The 23,384-nt window shown below is 40.4% G+C and overlaps 1 protein-coding gene across 6 annotated transcripts in view; it reads right to left on the reverse strand.

The window, feature by feature from the left end:
• CREBBP (CREB binding protein) overlaps nt 1–23,384 on the reverse strand; it is a 93,610-nt gene that overhangs the window by 35,337 nt on the left and 34,889 nt on the right. For 5 of the 6 annotated variants that reach the window (XM_065030831.1, XM_065030834.1, XM_065030835.1 and 2 more), the window contains 10 exons: nt 22,254–22,430; nt 12,135–12,384; nt 11,480–11,593; nt 6,320–6,562; nt 5,579–5,678; nt 4,988–5,134; nt 4,406–4,523; nt 1,627–1,819; nt 1,441–1,494; nt 76–200 (listed from right to left, as the gene is read on the reverse strand). In XM_065030831.1, the coding sequence (XP_064886903.1) occupies nt 76–200; nt 1,441–1,494; nt 1,627–1,819; nt 4,406–4,523; nt 4,988–5,134; nt 5,579–5,678; nt 6,320–6,562; nt 11,480–11,593; nt 12,135–12,384; nt 22,254–22,430 (1,521 nt within the window). The remainder of the gene's footprint in view (nt 1–75; nt 201–1,440; nt 1,495–1,626; nt 1,820–4,405; nt 4,524–4,987; nt 5,135–5,578; nt 5,679–6,319; nt 6,563–11,479; nt 11,594–12,134; nt 12,385–22,253; nt 22,431–23,384) is intronic. The other variant, XM_065030832.1, reaches the window with a different exon arrangement.

The following is a 23,384-nucleotide window of genomic DNA, read 5'->3' on the forward strand; positions in this document are numbered from 1 at the left end:
TTTTCAGAAGAGCATTAACACCGCTAAATGTAATCTACCAGTTTTGAGAAGAACACAGTAACAAGAAGTACGAACCGCAGGAACAGCGCCCATGTTGTTCATCTGTACAGGATGGTTCATTGGAGAAGCTGCACGGGGTCCCATGGGTGCTTGTGGCATCTGTACATTCCCTATGGACATGGGGTTAAACTGATTCATTCCTGCAAATGCACCCCCAAAACAACTCATTAGGAACAAGTCATCAGAATTTACATACGCATATTCTACTGTAATATTAACATGTATTATGACTAAAGTTTGACTGCCCTATGCTTTTTTTAACTTTCTTCACATTACTTGTTTTAAGAGACAAATCAGGGTGCAAGAAGCATTTAGAAGAATACCAGTTAGGCTGAAACATAACTTTTAATGTCTAAAAAAAAAATAATGCAAAATATGAAGAGTGTGGATGATCTGCAAAGACAGGATGTTATTTGTAAATAATAGCTTGGAATGGCTTCTTAACACCAAACATTTACTTTGAAACAGACATGTCTTATTCAAGCCTCACTGAAATGGTTGAAGTAAATATGATAAAAATAAATATGCTATCTACGAAGGCAATTCCTATAGCCTCAAAACAGGACAAAAACTAGCAATCTGCTTAAACAGGTGTTGTGCTTTTTATATGAAACATTTAGCCTCTCCAAAAAACTTGTCTAGCAGGAATAAAGGTATAAATACATAGTTACGGAGCTATACCCGCTATCAACTTTTTTCTCCTATTGAACTGAATGTTGAAAGAATGTAAGTTCTCAAGGACATTTCCACGCAAGTTCCAACTTACTACTAACTCTGACCAAGAAATAAAACAATTTGTGACAATTTTTTTGGAGGAAGCTGAAGCACCTAAAAGTCACAGGTTTGTGTTTCCCAGAAAAAGCACACCCACGAGCCCACAGCAGCCTAAATCAGCAATGACGGGCCATCAGTGCTAGAGACAAGCTCCAAGGCTTTATTAGAAACACTGTGCATCAGAAACCAAGAAAGGTTATCCTTAGTTAAACAGATTCTAGGATTAATGTGCTAAGTTTCCAGCTACAGGTGTATTTTTGGCTAATTAACTGATGAAAACACGTCAGCATTCTCACCTCTGCCCCCCCCCCTTTTTGTAGTGTTTTATGTGAGATTATCCACAGCATTCTTGCTTGTTCTCTCCTCTTTTCAAAAGGACTGAATTAATTCCCAATCACTAGAAAAGCACTGGGCACATACTGCCAGTTTTTAAGATAACACTGCACTGAGACAGCTCCTGCCACAGAGCAACACCAAAGAATGATGCTGGAAAAGGGAGGCTCAGCAGTTCCTCCCACCCCAACTACAAAAGAAAACCACATCACCTTTCCCCTTAACAATTATCTTGAAACTACGAATTGCAATTAGAGAGGAAAACATAGATACCTTGAGAAACCTGCATACGACTTATAGGCACGGTTGGCATGGACATAGGCCCATCTGCAACAACACAGAAGAATGGTCAGTGAAAATCAATTTAAAATACAAACTCATGATTAACATGAGAGCCTAAGGACACAAAACTGCAGAGCCACAGGTGAAATGCAGAAGTAGCTCCTAGGAAGTACTTACTGGGCGGCCTGACGGGCTGTGCCTGGCCCATGGCTGCAGCCACCTGCGGGATCCCGGGGGGCTGGGGCCCTGGGGTCTGCAAGGCCGCCTGGTTCCCCAGCATCCCTTGTTTATGGAGGCGAGACCGCCGCTTCTCTTCTAGCTCCTTTTGTATCTTATAGATTTTCTCTGCTAATAAATGATAGTATTCATCCTAAAAGAGAAAAAAAAAAATAGTACTCAGTGTCAAGTGCAAGAAAACAGCAGCAGAACTCAAATAGTCACCTGTATTTTTATTTAATGTGTACACCTGCCTTTTTAAGCAAGAAGTATTTATTTTCAGAATTCTGCTAAATTGAGAAAGTCTCATCACTGCTTTAATTCAGAAAAGGAAAAACAAAGCTTCCAGAAAACACATGAGACTTGGCTTTATGGCTATCCTTCATACCTTCTCTGAGCAGATTAGCAGATAAAGGAGAAGACTGTAGGTCCCCTGTTGCTTCATCAAAAAATGGGAAGCTATGATTTAGTTTCCAAGTGTTGATGATTTTTAAACATTTTAATAATAAGCGTTGTCAATAATCCACAGACGAAAGCAAAAAATGTCCCCAGCAACATTGCAATGCTGAATAAACTTCAGGAGCCAGATGTTAAGGACAGATCTATTTTTACAGAAAGAAAGGAACCGCTCTTTTCCTGAAGAGTCTGACTACAGACAGCCATTGCAGGGAATAAACAAAACCAGACCAAACCCCAAAGGAATGGAGGAAAACAGAGAAAAATAGTCCACAGGCACAGACAACTAAACACTACATCTGTACAAGATGAAAAATCCATTTTACTCAGTCCACGTTGACAACAGATCAAATAAGACAGTCACAGTGCACAGCAAGGTAGACTATTCTGCTTCTCAGCAACTGCTGGACGCACATCTGTCAAGTGCATGAGATTATGCTCCTGTTAAAGGCAAAAAAACCTACAACCTCTCCAGACTACATTTCTTTTGGAGGTCGCCTATGTTCTTAAAACCCAGTGTTACATGGAGCAATGGCTGAGTGACGTTTATGCCGCAATCATTTTGTCTTAACCCAACTTTCATCAAAATTAGAATTTATTACAGTAGGATTGCGTTAATTTCAGAAAATTAAAGATACTGGTATTCCTCACCAGCCTTGTTAAGAAGTCCAGTGTCACAACACAAAACTTTGGGTTTATGTTACTTCCCTCCTCTCAATGTCTCAAAATCCATGAGTACAGATACTTTCTGCTGTCTACATTAGAAGCACTACAGCCCCTTCCCTTCTACTCAAGACACTTCACCTCTAACTTTCTACTTGTAGATTTAATATTGTGCTACTTTAACACTGAAAAAGGATGTGTTCACAAGGAGCACATACTACTAAGACAATGCCAAACTGCTTACAGCAATGCCTCATACTAATCTGTTTTTCAACGTCAAAGTAGGACGGACAGTCCTGGAAAAGAAGGATGCAATTCCACATGGCATCATTAATATGTTCAAAACTATTCTATTCTTTCAAGTTTGCTGCTTGGAGCCAAATACATAAGATACATTCCAGTAACAGATTTCTGACAATGAGGTTCTGACAGCTGTTTTAAGGGGTGAAGATACTTTGGGGTATAATGGTCAGAAAGCATTTAATTTTATAACCAGGAGTCTACTATGCTCATCCTTACTGAGAAGGTATTTAAATGCCCATGTACGTCTGTGAAATCCTCATTCTTGCTAAAGGTATTCTCTATAGGTGCCAGGGTGATCAAGGGCAGTCACATGCTACGAACAACCTCTTGGTAGTCACAAGAAAAACATGGTATTGTCACTGACTAATGCTGACAAAGCAGCACTACTGCAAATATGGCCACTGCGCATCATTCCATCTTCAGCTCTTCTGGCAGACGGTCTGAGAGGGGCAGACTATGTGTTGCTCTTACTGGGTGATTATCACCTGAAATGCCATTAATTACTCTCTTTAAATGCTTTTTACTTTATTCAGGAAAGGACCTCAACATTCTGATCAGGTAAGATCTCACTAGCTACTGGTGCTACTAACATTGTCTTCACCTGATGAGACCTCTCAGGGAGTGGTTCCTTTAGGGTAAAGTTACCACAGTGTCATAACGAAACAGTATCCTCAGTATTTCAATCAACAGGGGTTTGCTTTCTCTGAGTAACAGAGATTTGAACTGACCCTTCTTTGCAGAGAGAGCAAAAGCCACAGACAAGAACAGGAATTCTGTCCTGTTTCCCACGCACAAGGACAAATGGACTACTTATGTTGAGAGGTGAAACAGCTACTTCTTAGCCAAATCACTCTTGGTGCTGCTGAGTAGAGGATAAATAATTTCAACAGTGTGGGTAAAAGGTAACCAGTATAAACACAACCGAGTCCTGGAGAAAACCTCCAATGGTAAAGAGGCAGTAAGAAAATTTTAAAACTACTATTTACACAGACTTCCAGAAATGAGAAAGTCAGTAACGCAAACATCGAGAACTGCAAGCTGTTCCCAAATTTCATGCATGCCAATCGCACTTTCAGGAAGAATGCAAATAGGGCTGGGAAGATGTTGTCTAGTTTTCACAGAGCTGACAGAAGTGAATTAGCTTGGCGTGACATTAATCAGATGTCTTGGGACTATACAAATGCTGTCACAGACAAAAAGCAAAGGTTTCCTCACCAAGGACAGTGAAACGATTCTCTGTGGTTTTCATCATGCTTATAAGATTTATGATACTATTGTTCTTGAACATATACTGAATACCTAGACCGAAGCAACGTACCCTACTGTTAGCAGATTCGTACATATCTCCTTCCACTTTCCTGGCATAAGCCACCAAGTTCTCCATGCGGCGATCCTTCAGTGCTGCTGGATCAGGAGTGGGAAAGATGGCTTGGACACTACAAGAAAGGAGAAAGAATAAAAGAAACATTATTCAGGGAAAAAAAAGTATACTTCAATACAGCTTTATAACGTTCACCCTGGACACACCTTCATACATCAAAGATGTAAAAGCATATCAAAATCGTTTGGAAAAAAAAATCTGTGTTGTGCTACTCCCCACAAGATTAAAGCAAATTATATGATGAAAAAATGGGAGGTTTGACAGTCTATAGTCTAAATACTTGTTTACTACAGCAGGACAAATTTACTAGCAATATAAACTAATTTCATGCCGATTCCTTAATGAGCATGAAGGATGAACTGTAGGGTGTCAAAGGTAACAGCTCATCCTCAGTGACCCAGTGTCAGAACCACTACTGGTAACTTTTCATCAACAACTTTTCAGGTTAATAATAGAACTATGGTATTAAAATTCTTTAAAAACATTCAGGAAAAATACATGGTCTTGGTGAGTACTTACAGTTTATGCACTAAATGATTGCGCAGGTCCTGAGTGACATGTTCATGCCATGCTTTCCTTACCCCGGTACTAGAAGGAGGTGCAGCCGTTGGCATTGAACTGAGGTTTCCAACATTGCCAGAATTTGTGCCATCGTTCATTAGTGGGCTAAAATAAAAAGGGACTGCTACAGTACAGAATGCAAAGTTCCGTTGTATGTTTGATGTCTGAAGCAATTTTTAAGTAATTCCATCACTTCTAGCTACTGCATCAAATGTTATCTAAGTGAAATTTTTGTATTGGCAAACTGCAACACCTACAGCAAAGCATCTCAGGAGTTTGCAAGACATAGTGTGAACAATAAAGAACGACAACTTAAAAATACATTATATTCTTCCTTTGGGAATTCATTTAAAACTACTAAATGTTCTAAGGCTCTCGGGAGGACAAAGTGGTAGATATAAAACTGAAACAGGAAAGGAGAGTATAGCTATAGATGTGCCTGATCATTTGCATGCCAATACAATTAGTTTTTAAAGCATGCTCTTTATTTACATTCATAAGCATGTAAATAAATGTTTTATGGAGCAAGAATGAAAACACATGCATTACTTATTTGTCCCAAGGGATGTTGGAAGAGCAGTGTCAGAAATTAGACTAGCTTGCTGGTCTGTTGTTATTCCTCCTGCGGGAAGGTTCATCTGGTTGGCTCCTTTGGGACAAAATTAAATCACATTAGTACCCAGTTCACAGTTTTGACACTAACATGGCAAAACTACACCTTACTGACCCAGCTAGTTAACAAAAGAAAACAGCCTATCAGATAACTACTTTTATGAAAATATGTGCTATGGTGCATATATGTAGCTATTATGGAATCAAAAGTTACTTTCATTCTGAACATCTTTTTTTTCCTACAAAAACCCTCGTCTATTAAAACTTAAGATTCATGAACCCTCAAGTCCAGTTTAATAAGCTAAAAAGAAGGTAATACCACAATTATGTTCCAGAAACAAATCAGGATTTGAGACAGAACTGCCTGCTAGAAGAGGATAAATACTTGTTAAACAAACCAAAATCCTTTGGCAATTCAGTCTAATCACCTTAGACAACAGTAAGCTGTGGAGCATACGTTAAAAGAAACTGAAAATACTGCTCTTTGGCAGAAGCAATATATTCAAAATTTTGTAATATTAAAGCATAAATGAAAGGTAGTGTTTATAATCAGTGCAATTTTATATTATTAATCAACATAAATAGAAAGTCACTACTCCAATCAAATGGAATCCTGGACTATCCTAAAAACTTAACCATATTTTAACACCTTAGTTTCTTGGTATTTTTTCCACCTACCCAGTGCATTAATGGTCCTCATTTGCTGGTGAGCCTGGGGCTGTGCCGGCTGTTGCCCTTGTACCTGGGACTGCAGCTGCGTCTGGGGCTGGTTGCCGTAGGGCAACCCGAGCGCAGCGTAGGCTCGCTGCATGGAGCTGGGGTCGATGGGGTTGGGATTGCTCAGCGATGGAGTATTCTGCTGGCCCGTGCCAACCGAACCGATGGAATTCTGGATTCCACCAGCTGGAGACCCTAAAAGGGCTATAAAAAAAAATGGATGAGAGCAAATTGAAAAATCAATGAGGACAAACAATAAAACAAATCATGCCAAGAATCAACAGAACGTGTGTATAGTTATATGGTATGTATTGTTCTGCCAAAGGACAGAACGACACCCGAGATGCCAAGTGGTGAAACTCAGCCTTTGATTCTACAGGGCAGAAACCACCTTAGCAACTAATACCTGTAGTCTGAAGAGAAATGCTGTAAACTTCAGGCAGATAAGTCCATAATTACTGTAATATACAAGAAGTACAAGTTCCAATATAAGGCTAAATAGGATTTTCCTGGGACAGTGGACTAAGGCAGGGGGGAAATTCCTCTACTTCTCTCTTTCCCAGTCCCATTTTAGGTAAAAGTATTTGGCTCCAGAACAGAGATCCTGAGTTCAACAGAAATACTGTGTCCCTAGACACAAGGTTAATACCGAAGATGCTGGTAGAAATTTTCATTCTGAGCAGTCACTAGATGAATCCCCTGAAGGCCAAATTGCTCTAAACCCCAAGTTATTCAGAGATATCAAAAGCTCTGATGGGTTTCAGATTGTACTGACAAAATCTAAAATCATTTGAAGAGTCAGAAAGGGGATGAGCCTGTCACAAGTTCTGGTAAACAATTTAGATAATGATGTTTAGATATTCATTAACCATCACAACCAAGGAACTTCTCTCACCACACAGATGTATGGAAGAGTCATTTGCACTGTAGACAGGAAATGGGAACAACAGGGAAAAGTGGTTTTTATTAAACCCAGAAGCGAATAAAAATCTGCTTTCCAGTCCTCATTTTAGCTGCCATTTTAAGTAATAAAATGTTCCGTTGTGAATGACACACGGAGTATACCCTTCACTACAGAGACACTGCATTTTGATAACTGAGACTCTGGTAGAAGGAATACATACTTCACATTTTCCCCCTCAAGTAATTAAATATGTAATGTGCATTACTAATTTGTGAGCTAAACATAGCAACAATAATAGCTTTTAATATAGGCCACAATAGCCATTTTATTGAAATATTAGGAGAGGCACATGGTTATGAAAAAAAAAAAATCAGGAAAAAAAGCCTTCTGAGACATTAACAGCATTATCTAGGCTTTCTTAAATCCTTACCCACTATGGAAACTGAATCATTGAAAAAGATACACACGCTTTCAGCTTCCAGCCAAGAGCAAACACACACAGAGTCCAGACTTTTCCTTCTCCAGATGAGAACTGAATTTGATTCATTTGCCAAAGAACTACAAATTGACATAGTGAGAGATCCCCTCTCCAGAACAAGCAGCCCCACAGAAAACATCCTTTTTTTTTTTTTCCACAAGGACAATCCACAGTATTTTCAACACTGGGTTTTCCATGGCAATCAGGATCACATATGTTTACACTCTGTAGACATGTTCACAATCGCTTTTGAACTCACTGATAATTTCCAAGCAAGTTTAAGAACAAACAGAAGTTGACTAAGATCCTATCAGTTTAATTAAAGACGACATATTAAAATTTCTTGTTGGACTTGCACATAGCACTCTGGAATCACACAATGAAGAGCAGGATGCCTTCACACTAGTGCAAGCCAACAAACAGGAAGCCTCCAGAAAGGTTCAGTAGCATAAAACTTGTGGCACCCTGGCATTCAAAAGGCTTCAGAGGCTGTTGTGATAGCAAAGGATCGATCTTGGAACTAATAAAAATTCCAGCTTGTTAGAGAAAAAGGATGATGTTTCTCCAGAAAAGTTACAAAAAAACCCAAACCCAGAAGCTTTCAGTGTTGGCTGTAAATCAGAGGCCACATCTCTGGAGATGGCAGAATGACCACAGGTGATGCGGAAGGCTGGGAACAGGAAAAAGGCTTCTGGCCATCACACTGACGATCACCACCTGTTCCATCACTCCCCATGCTCTTCTGGGGGAAAATGCTAGGGAACGCAAGCTTGGCTTGAAGCTCACACTGAAGATACGTTAGAGCTTGGAGAAGTCAACCACCTCTTGCCCACAGCTCTGGGCTGAGCTTTGGCAGTGGTATCAGTCACCATGAAGTACCGGTTCTGCCCTTGTGTTACAGCAGCTTTAGGAACCACAATCCAGCCAACTCTAGAGAAGTCTACTTCAGCAAGATCAGGTTTCCAAATCTCTATTTCTGCCCCAGACCAAAGACTACTTACAAAAAAATCTCCATCTGGGTATTTGTCAGAGTTGACAGTCTGAATGTCACTTTTAAAGTGACAACATGGATAGTGAGTCTATTATCAACAGATAAAAACGCCACTGCTTCTTCATAAAACTACCAACTTTATAAAAAGGGAACAAAGTCTGAAGACCACTATTTTGACTTGCATTTTGAAAAGACTAATGATCTCCAAGAAGTTCCACGTGTGTGCACATACCTATTCAAGCAAGCAAAACTCACTAATCCTGGTAAACACCCAAAAGTTGCTTCAACATTTCAAACTAAAGTATTATTATGAGGAGACAGACTACGCTCTTGCAGCCAGTGGTGCACTTACAACATGGAAATTAGTGGCTCTGTTTAGTCTCAGCTTTTCTGTACTTTATAACTCAATAGCATACTGTATTAAGTATTTTCACAACGTCAGGAATCTGCTTGTTCATGGGCTTTATTTGAATGCATGACGTTATCTCAATCTGTCAAGCAACAAGATGGAGGAATAGAGTATTAAATTTCCATCCTGGACAGATCAAGTGCAAATGCAGACCTTTCTGTGGCAGATACCATAGGAAACCAAGTCAATTAAAATAAATGCAGCACTGAAACAAACGGGAGTCATCACATTAGGCTACTGCTACATGAAGCAATGGCTACTATGATTTTTTGTATTTAACTAATGCTTTAGACATTGACGAGTTCACAACAGAAGCTACAAGTGTGAAGACAACTCTGTACAGGACTGTTCACATTCTAAAGGATTTAAAGACAACTGAGCTCCATATGTCCCACTGTTACAAAGTCCCAGTGTTCATGTATCTTAAGAGTGAAAGTTCAAACAAGCAGAATTTAAGAAGCCCACGCAACACTCATCTACAGGATTCCTGTTTCCATGTGCAAAGCAGGTAACGCTGCCTTAGTGAAACTGCATCCATGTCTCCTAGAGGGGAAACCCGCCCATCAGAATTTACTTTAAACAGAGCCCTGATGCTATTGGAAGTGTGAACGTCCACCACTTCTCTAACTGACCAGCCCACTGAACATGTTAATAAATTTTTGAGTCTTATTTGAATTTTCCATTTTGCTTCCAAATTGTTTTTGAAGGCCAATAAAGGGGATTATCCTTTATAATATATCTAAACAAGTTGTTTTAGTGTTCACATTTTAGCTTCAAACAAACCATCAGGTGCTACATGTATGACTCAGAGACATAATTCAGAACAAAGAACCTTGCACCTCAGTGTACTAAACTGCAAATGTTCATGGTTACTACCACTGGATTATTGATTAATTGGAGATTTCATATTTATCTCCCCCGCATGCAACAAGAGAGCCAAACTCCACACTTATCCATTTTAATTCTGTTGCATTCAAACAACATCCTATTTGATCCCATACAAAATTATTTTTAAGGACTGTTTTTGTTCAAGTGCCTTCTCTTTTGATAAGTTGTATGAATGGCATAAAACCAAACACTGCACAAAGTACTTTCTACAGCAGCTTGTATTGAAAACAACAATTCTGTTGTGCTAGATGTTGTTAGCACTTTGGTAACAACTGTGTAATAAGGATGTGATGCACAAATGGACCACGTCATATTAAAAAGCAAAGCTTTCAACACATTTTTCAAAGGCCACACATAACTAATCACTTGCAACAAATTACTTCCAAAACAAAAGACGCATCTTATTTACCAAGGAGGGGTTTGGTGAAATGAAAACAAAATCCCTACCTCCAAATAGCTCTATATTTATATATTTTTTTTCAGTTTTGGAGGGAAAACAACCCTCCTGAAACCATACTGAGAGCATGTTTAATGGATAATTTGGACAGTCTTATCAGCCACTCTCTTCTCTACCTTAATGTCACCTAACCTAGGAGCTCTTCTCTATCCTCCAAGGTTTGTTAGTGCTCCTCACTGCAGTCTCAGCCTAAATGGAAATTAGCAGAATGTTTCCAACACAATTCAAATGTACAAACTTAGCAAGCTCTCCATCTATTTTCCACTTCTTAACCCTTATTAAGTAATACTTGGGTATAACTTCACTTAAGACTTTTAGAACTGCTGCATCTCTGCTGTAAAATGTTCTACTGTGGTATCTCTTAAAAGGATTTGATAAGAAGCAAATCTAGCAATGTAAGCTCAGTATTTTCTGTTTCAGAGCAAGAGGGAAGAAATGCATTAGAAATCGGCTGCCCCCAAGCATCAGTAGCAGCTAAGTGATTATAAAAAACAGGCCTGGGCAAAACCACTATGATTTGCAGAACTTCAGCTAGTCTACATCAGCATTAAACAGACTTGAAGACACCCAGAGCAGATCTTTTTTGTGCACAAGAATTCTTTCGTTTTTTATTATTCTTAATCACTAGCATGATGATTAAGGTGTTTCTATCAGCAAAAAAAACAATGAAGTAGCTTGTATCTTCCCCAAAACCCTACCTACAGCCAAAACTGCATTGTAACTGGAATCTATGTACCTGCCTCACAATAGAACACCAGCGAGAAGTTGTCACACCCTTTAAAAACAGATGTGCACTGGATCTGAGACTTTCTCTTTTCAATTATTGTGTTTGTAAGGAATAAATTGCATTCAGCGATCAGAAAGGAGAACAAGATTATTAAACAGCTATTAAGTTTGTTGGGACATTGTAAAAGTTCACTATTCCACTGCACATCTGATCAACTTTATTTTAACAGTATCATTCCTCTGTGACCGCAGTAAAACAAATACTTACGTTGCTGATTTCTTTTGTCACTGGCGTTTTTCAAAGGAAGGCAAACAGGACAGTCATGCCGAGTACAATTCTTCCAGTGAGAGATGATTTGTCTTGAAGATGCACAATGAGCAACTGTAATAAGGAAAAGCAATAGAATTCAGGTCACTCCTTGGATAACAGGTTTTGAGTAATCTCATTTTTAGAGCAACTTCATTCTTTCTCCTTTACAAAGAATACTGTATATATAGCTAAACACAACTACATTTTTTTGGGACCCACCAATAATGCCATAACAAATGAAGGAAACTAGTACTAAAATCTGAGAAACTCTACATGGCTGAGTTGCAGGTGAACACATCGTGGACATCACACCCTCTTTATAGAATGGAGGGATGAAAAAGAAACTTTCAAGACTATAGTTGGTACTATCCTGCTTCTAAAAGGCAAATATTACATTCTGTTTTCTCAGCTGACAACTGTGAAGACATCAGAAATAGGAACTGAGCAAAGGTAATGAAAAAGGGAGCAGCTGTTTAATTAAAGAACCAGTTTTGGCACTAATTTGTGCCAGGTACAGGGATCTTCTTGACAAGAAAGAGAAACGCAGCTGACAAACACGCAAGAAACCTTACACAGCTCATTTGCAAGAGCAGCTTCAGCAACATGCGCTCACCTTGACAGGCCTTCCCAGCCTGACAGTGCGTCATGTGGTTGAGGACGTTTTTCATGGTTCGGCAGTGCGGGAGGGCGCAGGCCCGCACCTCTCCGTTCGCCTGCTCGCGCCGCTGACATTTGTGAGCGTGAAGCAGCAGAACCAACTGCTGCTGGATCAGTTTGCGCTTCTCGGGATCTGCTGTTGGTCCAGTGGCCATGGCCTGCGTCGGTACGATCCCCACTTGCTGTACTTGGGTTTGCATCTGGGACTGAGAAAAAAGAGAGGTTAGCATTGCGTTTGCAAGTCTCACTTCTGATCTTTATCTGTGTAATAATTTGAGTACCATAAGATTATTTGCCACGCATTCTGCTACAACTGGCTACAAGGATTATTAGGCCAGTCTCTGCAGTATTCTCAAACATTTCTATACCCTTGGAACAGCAAAAATGTATTGAGGGGTTTCCTCTGTTAAGAATTCTACAAACAACAGGTTAAGTAACAAGCCATCCAAAACCTTCTCTTCATCAGAGAGATCATTATTCCAACAGAAACCAGCTATTACCACACTTGGCAGTAGAATTCAAGTCTGTTTAGTATTATATTTTCATATTACAGGTTTTAATACACTTCAATCCTAGTTTCTTGTACCCAAAAGAAAGAGGAGTCCAATGGGAGAAGACAGTCAAAGTTATATGACTGTTTCTACTTATTACAATAAGAGGCAGAACTGATTTTCCAAGCCTAAATCAGCCTTTCTTTTCACAAATGAGCACTGATATTCCTTTCATTGAGAAAATTTCCGAAGTAATAGGTACACAGTTTTATTCCAGAAAGGGCCACCTAAACCTGGATTGCATTTGTCTACGAAAGTGAACTAGAGTTAACTACAAGGTGATGTTAGGTTCTATCAGTTGTAAAAATCTGACGTTTTATTTCCAGCATCTATTCTTTATGGATACGTTTCTGTAGCAAAGCCCGAGCTGTGCCTGACAGAGCCTGCTCAGCCACAGGGATCTTCAGTCTAAGACATGGCTCACACCAATGTGGAAGAAATAAATAGCTTCTGTAACATGTCAGTTCTTCAGCACACATTTAGAAACTTTTCAGCTACCTTCTTGGACCTCTGAAGGACAATAAAGAGAGAAACCTGATTTTCAAAATTAAACACATCCCCAGCCTACAATGGCTCCACTAGCAGAAGACACGGGCCTGCAAAAGTGCTTAAATCCCTGTAATTCACAGCCTGAATTAATCTCATGGACAAACATGAAACTGTCCCAAGATTCACTTTGATTATATAGGTAAATATAGGTTACCACGGAAAAGCTCACCAACTTCCAAGCTACCTGAGGAAAACCAGGCATTAAAAACACTTATAAACAGAATATATAGTAAGAACAGGGTTATATTGGGGAGAAAATAGTTCAGTGCTGTCTACAGAACTACTGACCAAAGCCTGCATTTAAGGAAAATCACCCTTAAGTAACAGAATATACAACTTGTAGCCCACTCTACTTTTGACCTTTGAGAGAAGGACTCCCCAGAAAAACTGCAGCCTACAAAGCAGAGCACGTAACAGCACCAAAACCCATTTTCTTAGGTTAACAAAAAGTTCCCTGGTGCACAAGTTATCACTTCAGCAGCAGCAAGCTTGGTCCTCAGCTTTGCCACCTGCACGTCAGGTTTTTGAAGAGCTTTTCTTCTGGAGAAGGAAGCGCACAAGACCAAGTAGAAAACACAATGGCTGCTATCTGATGGAGGAGGTGGGGACTCTGCTGCTGATAATGATTACATATAAGTCTTAAACAAAGAGGAATTGCTGCATTTGTCTTGAACTTGCAAGAAAAAGTGCATTAAAGGAAAGAGGGTGAGGGAAACCCATCCACTTAGGCTCCCAGTTCATGCAGCTCAAATTAAGTCTTCCATTCCCTCTGTGAACAAATCCACAAGAGCAGGCAGGTTTTGCTGAAGCAATTCTTGTGTCACAAATAGGAAACAATTAGTTCAGCCAATCTGCAGAAAAATACAGAGACCATGCCAAAGAAAATCTTGTTGGAAGTGATGTTTTCATCCCAGTCAAATAATTGTTTCCCAAGCCAAAGTTCTCCTTTTGTTACTACCCTACCAGCTACCAGATGTGACTACAGCTGTATCAGCACAGATGCCCTGACCCAAAAGCATTTCCTGAAGACTGAGTAAAAAAAGCAGAATCATGGAGTATCGGTAGCTAGAAGAACAAGCAGTCTCGGTCCAGATGAACGTGTCTGCAGATGGATTAAAAAACCAACTCAGAATATTGCCTAAGCTCCATAGAGTTATATTGGTCACTATTTCAACATTGTAAAGACCTAAACCTGCAAATATAATGAATGTTCTTCCCACCCTCTATCTCGCTTTCAAGACTGGTGGCTCTTTGAGGAAGTTGATCTCTTCACTGTTAGCTTGTCTTTTAAGAACAGTGGTCTGCAGGACGAGTTCAAAACCAGAGATACGCTGGTGCACGGCAGTCAGGCCGAAGGTGTGTAAATCCTCCATCTACCACAGAAATCAATCTGCTCCAGAACGAGCGGGAGGCTTCATGTTGCTTCACCTGAATGACTAACAACTTTCTTGATGAAGCAGGAAATTCAGACACTTCTGCTCCCCCAATTAAAATAAATGCTTCAATGGCCATACACAAGAGATTAAAAAAAAAAAAATACATAGAAGTTTTGCTCCTCTTGCTTCCTTGCTGAGCTCCACCATAAAGAGAACAAACAGATCAGGGGTCGAAAGCCTGTTAAATCTCAAACGGAGATGGCAGCTTCATTAACCAGTTTTCTACAAACAGAGTAATGCAACACTTCTATAGTGTAAAGCAGCTATTAATGCCATTTAAAACCATGGAAACTATATATTCGCACAGGAAGATGGTTCTGTCCTGTCCCCATTCTGAAGGTCAAAAACTTCCCAAGCTTCTGGGCAGCACAGATGCACAAGTATCTCATCTTCATGGACTTGGATGGACACAATGCTCTCTGGTGGTTTTACAGTACCGAGACGACCAGTAATCCCCTGTGTTTTGATGTCTTTATATTCCAAAGTGTTCAACACTATGTACCTTCGCTTGTAAGAGTCGGCACCAATTCAGCAGCACTGGTAATCTTTCAACAGGCAAACAACCTGACACAGAACTTAGATCAGCCGAGCTTCCATATAGCATTGAGTATAAAAATACATTTCCTCTTCTATCATTTATTTTTATTTCCATGTTCTTTCCTTCTCGCAGATAACAGAATACCACCTTCTGGAATCACTGTACTAGGACAAATCCTGTGTTTCAAAAATGCCTTTTAGCTCTTTAAGACATGTTTGTAATGAACAGTGGACCTTAGTGAGATAATTAATAATCCACTGCCACAAAGGATTACTATTTTGATACAGTTGCTTGTTTTATTTACCTCCCCTCACCCTGAGCAGAAGGCAGGTAGCACTTTATACGTGGGGCTTCTCAGCCCATTGACATCTTGGACTAGAAAAGGGATGTTATTTACTAGTGACAAGAGGTCTTTAGCATGTCATCCACATGTGCATTTACATTATGAGCACATACAGTCTATCAATTAAGACTTCAGAACAAAAACAACCCTTGCAGTATCCCAGAGAACAAGGTCGCATCCCACCTTCATTCATGGAGGAGTCCAGGAGGTGAAGCACAGACAAACCTCTTCAGTTTCCCTTCAGCCACAGGCTAAACAGTGATGTGGCAGGTCCCTTTCAGAGAAGGGATGGCAGGCATGAAGTGCGATACACACGTGAGCCGTAAATCACAAAGAACACTTCTAATTAGCAACACTTCTATCTGAATTAATTATTTACAGTGTGATCAATTCCTATCACGTGCCTGCACATTTACAGTAAGACTGAAAGAAGTCCTTCCTGCAAACAGGAATTGCAGGAATGCTCTAAGCAGCGTTGAACCAGCTCTGAGTAACTCAGCAGTCTCTGGTCTGTCACAGAACTGCAACAAAAGGCCAAACAGCAGCTACCTGCTGGCAACATGGAAGGAGGCGTTTTCTCCATGCCCAGGCTTCCTCCAGTGACTACCAGAGCTTCAGTGTGAAAGCAACACAGAACCAGCGTACACTTCTTGCAATTCACTCTGATGCTCTCTATGTGGATAGTGGTTTCTCTGGTTCCACCAGTTACTGTGAACAGCCATGTCCTGTCCGTATGGGAAGAATCCTTCTGCCACCAGGAATCTCAAGGTCTGCTTTAGCTCGACCGGTCCATGTCACACAGAACAGGCTGACACAAGTGGATGTCACACAGCACAAGCACCTACATTTGTTCCCAATAACCCTACAGTGCTGCATTTTCTCATCCAAGTAGCAGAAGGAATCAGAATATGAATCTGTATGGTGGACAGAAGACTCGAGAGGGTGAAAAAGGCTTCCTGAAGCGGACACAGTCTCAGAAGGTGGTCGTGCTCTCTGGAAGGAGATGGACTCAAGTGGCAAAACATTATGATAGCCTGTTAGCAGCACCAATCTGAGAGCTTGCAATGCACCTACAAATGAGAAGAAAGGGAAGGCAATACGCTCAGCTCCTGCATCCAAAGCTGACATGATGCATGGTCATAACATGAAGAATATATCCAGAGCCCAAGATTCATGCCAAAGCTTTGGCATTGACATGGCTACAGGAAGAATTTTCACATCAAGAGAGAACATTTTTATCTTCCAACTTCCACTTACCACTATGGAGTATAACTTCCAGCTCTGAAGGTGGTACTGGGCAGGGAGCCTCACAAGCCCACAAAAGGTGAGAAGGCTCCTATGGTCATTCCATGGAAGAACTCAAATAGCTGGTCCTAGAAAGTGCCCTCAATGCACTTGGCTTTTAATTGCCAAAGGAGTTTTCTTTTAAAACCAGCAAATGCCTCAATATTATGCAGTTGACTCTGCTGGGAATGTGAGCTGGATCAGCACTGTTCCTAAGGACACACTTTGGAGTTTTATCTCCTTGTCTTTGTAAGTTTTCTGATTTGAAAGACCAGCAAATTACGAGAAACACAGAATGGAGAAATGTTTCAAAGCAACAAAAAGGAACAAAGCTTGAGATAGGAATCTGCAGACAGAGTCCAGCTCTCACATGCAGGAAATTAAGTGGACAAAATTTTAAGAGAGCTTTATATACTAGGTGATAAAGCAGACTGAGAAATGATCAACATTAAAAATCCCAATCTGTGGCTAATAGACAAATGAGAAGTTTTAAGTGAAGGAAAGCCATACTGTCAAGAGTGCTGGCCATGGAGTGCTTCACCTCAGCTGCTGGCAGAGAGAAAGAAATGGCAGTGGATATTCTCCTCCACATATAATCATATATGGAGGATGGGAAAGTGGAACAGGAGCCAGAGTGCTGGGAAAATAGCAGATCCTCTTTTTCAGCTCACTTTTGCCAGCCTGGCACCATTATTGGTGCAAAAATTAAAACATTCCACCATTCAAAGCAATACACATTCCCAGGGTGAACTCCTGCACCAGGACAGAATGGGGATGTTTACTTTGCACCCAACATAATAACATAGTTTCTCCAGCCCTGGACATGATCTGTTAGATTTATTTGCAGATGAAGATCTTTTCCTTTAGAAGACCATTGCTAAACAACATGGACAAGAGCTCTTCCCAGCTGTTTGTGGGGCTGCTGCTCCACTTCAGATCAGGTGGGATTTTCTTGAGGAGAAGGAGTGAGCACGCCTGGCAAAGAGAACCTTGCAGGACAGGCCCAGGGAAGGTGAGCAAGCAGACCCAGCACGCCTCTGGCGTGACTGTCACAGACCTCCCCCGCAGCAAAAGAGAAGACTGACTTTGCTGCAAGAGAGGAAAAATCACTGGAAGGTTAAGAAAAGCAAACCGTCTTCACTGTAAGGACACAATAGGAAGAGATTTTTTTCATAATGCCTTTTATTTCTAGTCTCTAGAATAAAATGAGTTGTCTATTTTAAGTAGCTACAGTTCTACTCGTTCTAATTAAATCTGGCCTTGCAGCTTTAAAGCTTTCTTCCTCTCTCTAAGAGAGGCAGCAAGGCACACATAGGACATCCTCATCCCCCAGTCACTGCTTCTCTCTCTTTTGATCAAAATTTGTTAATAAGGAAATCCAAAGGACATAAAAAGAAACAGAGAAAGAAGGAAGAATGCAAGAGGAAACTGGAGATGCAATTCAATAAGAGAGAGGGAAAAAAAAAACAGGGGAAGATGTGCTGCTCCAATTATAAGTCAAGAAAAGAGGCAAAATTATTTCCTTTGCCTTTAAAAAGTAATATTCAACTCCATCTGCTGGCCATGGGGATAACTGTGAAACCAAGCTGATGTCTGGAAGCCAAACTTCACACATCGTACTCCTAACCCATGTAGAAATACTAGATTTACTGGTACGTCCATGAAGAAACCATCCGTCACCACCCTTGGAATTTGCAGCACTGCAGACACCACAAAGCTTCAGCACATTTGATGGGAAAATCTGACGGAGTCCCCTCGCTGACGGCACATCCCAGAGTTCGGGTGCTCCAAAACCAAGCTGCTCCCCGCACGCTCCACCAAGTGCTCAAGTGCAGAGCACAGCTCAGCACCACAGCCCAGAGACTCTGCATGACCTCACCGCAGCAGAGCGGTGCCAATGCTGCAGTGAACAGTCACACTGAATTCAGGAGCGTTTCGACAAAACTTCCAACATCAGACGGAACAGCTTTCTTTTGGAAACAAGTCGTTCACTCAAGATTTCAAGCTGCCTGTTCTGTAAGGAAAACTGTATTCTGTGACACAAAGCAATCACCGTTCAGATCCACAGTTAAGAAAACAAACCAAATTAATCCATCTGACTGGCACTGAAAATTAATATCTTAATGCTGACTTTTAAATCATTTTAATGCCATAAAGTTTGTTACGTCCTTCTTAATTGAAGAGATTAAGCCAAATGTGATTCTCAGTCTCGTGTAAGGTCATGCTTGGAACAAGGAGTGGAAGATGCAATGAACGAACACTTCTGAGAGCCACTGTCACTTGGGAGGCGAGCTGGGAGAGAGTGTGTGGTTCTTAAGAGAGTAGGAGCTTGAATTTGGATTAAAAAAAAACCAAATCCACTGCTGCAACAGAGGTTTATCCTGGCTACCAGTGTGAGGGTTATGTCTGGCAGTGGGAAAACTCCTGGTTAGTGTCTGGGACAGGGTGCCACACATGGATGCTCAGAATAATGTGAGTTGAGAAACAAACTCATCTTCTGTTTTACTTTTGCAGCAAACACCCTAAGGTTACAGAGGAAGACAAAAGACTGAAAGGAGCATTTAAAAAATGCCCTGCTTTTCAAGACCAAGGGGTCTTAAGGCAATGGCTGCACCTTTCTATTTCCTCTTACTTAGATAGTCTTAGTGGTAACCAAGGTGTTTAATATCATGCTGGAATTCAGTTTCTTGCCTCAGACATGCCATATATAAACCCATGTGAATGAAAACACTGGTAGTCTCTCACATGGAACAGTATTTTCGGGGCCCTTTAAGATTAGGATAGTTTAGAGGGCTATTTGAGCAAGATATGTTCTTCCAATCATCTCACAAAAAACCCTGGAGGTCCTTTGAAAAAGATGTAGTTGGTCTTTCGCTTGCTTTAGTAGATGCAGTCATTTTTGATAGACAACACAACGCTCTACCCTATTCCACTTCAATCCCGTCTCCAGCAGGCCACCCACAACGCCAAATACATTAAATCAAACGGCCATCTCGAGGGTGCTAAAGCACCACGGGACACAGCAAATGGCAACGGGATTGCAGCAAGAAAGCGTGGCGTGAGAGTTCAAACACCGCAGCTCTGCTTCAGGACTTCTCACAACGCAACTTCTCACAAGTGGGTCATATTTTAGTTGTCCAATGTGAGACAGAGACATCACCTCCATGAGTTATGGAGGCACACATCTAAACCATGTGAATTTTATTTTGCCCCTAGATAATGTCTTAACATCTGAAATGAGGAAGGCTCTAGCAAGCTAGAGTCTACAAACCTCAAGTTCAGAGTCAGCAGAACCTTCCAGTTTTACTCTCTTCATACCTCTCAGCCCCATGTTTAAAATAGGGTGAATCTTTATCTCAGAGAGGTTCTGTGAAAATTAACAAATTCAAAGAATATGCCTGCCCAAGTGATGACTGCTACAGAAAAGACTGTTTATAGAAGACTGGATGAGTAAAATATATTACTACATACAGTCAACAAGGCCCACAGCTACACACTGAGCAGGAAAAACATAACAAAATGTTGACTATGTGCTCTTTCAGAGGGCACTGTTCATATGGTACACTGAATAAAGCAAAGTCCCTGTGGAAGGAACAGCATATGGCCGTGTATGTACTATCACAAAATTATACTGCTTTACCCACTGCTGCCAAGTAAAGGTTAAATTTTAACAAGTCTGACATTTCCTATTAAATTCTTAGCTTTGCAATAAAAATGTTTAGATGGAAATTTTAGTTTTTAAAGAGGAAAGTTCCACCACCATCAGGACTGCAACCAAACTGTAGCCACCACATGATCCATAAGCAGGGCTGGGATCATCTGGCTCGACAGTACAGACGCCTATCGGCTGAAATGGCCATTACTCTCCATGTCGGCTTGAGGGAGAAAAAAAGATATATTGGACATACAAACCTTTTGACATCTGAGAAACAAAGAAAGATGGTTTTGATTGTTCTCTCAGAGGACAACTCATTTTTGACATTTTAAAGAAACTGGAATTGATAGTACTGGAAAGTAAGTTTCTCTTACTTTCCTTTGTCTCTTGGACAAGACACAAAAAAGGGAACTAAAGTTTTTTCTATTACTTGCTACCCCAGCACTAGACAAACCTTCATGGCAAATGCCTTTTTCATTCCACCTGAATATCTGCCATTACATCCCATACTAGTAAGCGAGTACATTAAGGTTTAGGCTTCCCAAAACCTGACAATTAAATGAGCACAAAATCAGGCTTCAAAATCATCCAGTCCCTGGGATGAATACAGAACTATGGGCAGATTTGTAGGTTCTCTGCAGAATCAGGGCAAGAATTCATTTGATTTACACATGATCCAAACTTGAAGTATTTTAAAAACAAAATTAGAATAGTCATAAAGCAAATTGTCTTTTGCAAATATTCCACAAGTGCAAGTGGCATTCTGAATGTGGTCTTAACCCTGATCACCAGCTCCTTTCTATAATCATATGCAATAAATGACAGACGATATTAAAACAAAGATTTCACTGTGTAACTTACAGAAAATTAGGAAGTGGTCCTCTAAAATCAGGAGAAAAGAGGAAGTTTATTACATCCTGTTCCCTCTCATATACAGCCTTATTAGCGATAGGCAAATAGTAAACTCTCTGATGGAAGGACAAGCATTGCTTGTGCCAAAAAATAGCTGGTTTTCTAGTTAAATTAAAAAAATAAGTAATTTGCATCTTACGGAAGGTTTTACAAGTTTCTATAGTAACTGCTATCATGTATAAGAATATAAAATGCAACAAGCTCAAGTTTCCATAGAAACAACACAGACAGTTTGATTAATACGCAGACATACTGAGACAAATGGGAATATTTAATTTCAGTTTATAAAGAAAACTCTAGTAAACAGGATACTACACATTTGGGCAAGGTATCCTGGTAAGAACCATACTCATAAGCTCACAAGCTGCAAGTCATGCACAATATAAACAGAGAAGCATGTGGTGTGTTTACCATATTAGATTCAAAGCATATGAACGGTACTATTAGTTTCAGGGAAGCTGATGATGTATCCAACACATTCTAATTGATTTAGGAATTTAAACCTACAAACAGCGCTTACAGAGAAGACATTTTCATCTGGTTTGGAACTAAATGTACCAGACAAAATGAAAGTATGTAAGGCAATTCTTACAATAAAATACTATGATTGCTTAGGAAATCACTGCACAGAAATGTACATGAACTTTCCACACACAGTGCAGCGGGGCAGTGAGGAACATGGGGCAACTCTGATATTTCAGCAAACATGGAGAAGTTGTCCAGTAACTGCAGAAGCCATATCACCCAAGAAATCTGAATGCACTATCAAGACGTAACGAGTAAGGGAAACAGGTAGGTATAACTCACCATGTTTGGCACACTGGTGACGGGAGTACTCTTGATATCGGCAGGAAAGGGAGACAAGCTATTCGCCATGCCTGGCTTGTTCGGTAACTGAGGATTCACTCCCGTAGCTCCCATCTGCTGCCCTCCGGTTTGACTGAAAGGCTGCCCGAAGGGACTAGTGTTACCTGTCATTCCCATCTGGAAAAGAACAAATGAAATTATCATCATTTCCCCGATTCCAAAGGGATAGAAAAAAAGAAAGAAGAAAACATATGTAAAATACCCGCCTTGCATTCGCAGATATCAAATTCTCGTTTAAGTTACTCAATATTAAATTCTCAATGTCACAACTTTAATCAAATTAAAATTAAATTTTAAAAATATTTTACAAATTTACACAGCTGTGTGTGTCTGGCAATTCAACTTACAAAATCATTGTGCAAATGCAAAGGAGAAAACGAAGACTGACAGAAATTACTTTCTCTGACGCTGCAAAAACTTTTGGAAACCAAACAAAGCTCAAATCCTGTAATACTTTGAGCATTCTGTGCAGAAAGCATGACTTTGTATAGAGGCTAGATGGGAAAGCTGGGGAATGCATAGAGCCATCCAGCAAATGCTTATCTAGTTGTGTTTTGGTACTTGAGGAAACATGTCTGAACAAAACAACATCCATCTACGGCTGACATCCTTGACAAATTACACCCCAAAACTCCTTAAGAATAGCAAGCAGAAACAGGACTCCCCCGAATGAGTAAGGAGAACACTGTCCATCCAAAGAGCCATTTCGCCTGACATCTCCCAAGAGAAGCAGTTACATCTCTATTACTTGAGCCAGTTAATACTACACTGGAGAAAAGGTCCTGAAAAGACAATTTAGCAGGAATTTACTTCTTTCAAAGAATATGACCCTCCTTTCTCCCACCAAATAAAGAGGAGATAAAAGTTGACAGGTGACATTTGTGCTCCCCCCCGCCCCATGCTGGGAGGACTTCTAGACGACTTTATCACCTGTCAGAATGCCTTAAATATAAATCCAAACACTGAGCAAGTCTTTATTTGAAATATTAAATCCCGTTTTCCCCTTCCTTTGACGCCTCTGGTCCTTCCTTACACAACACACTGTTTTTCCATGGTCCTGGTCTTTTCATT

The sequence above is a fragment of the Columba livia genome, chromosome 15, assembly GCF_036013475.1.
Source record: "Columba livia isolate bColLiv1 breed racing homer chromosome 15, bColLiv1.pat.W.v2, whole genome shotgun sequence".
NCBI classification, from domain to species: domain Eukaryota; kingdom Metazoa; phylum Chordata; class Aves; order Columbiformes; family Columbidae; genus Columba; species Columba livia.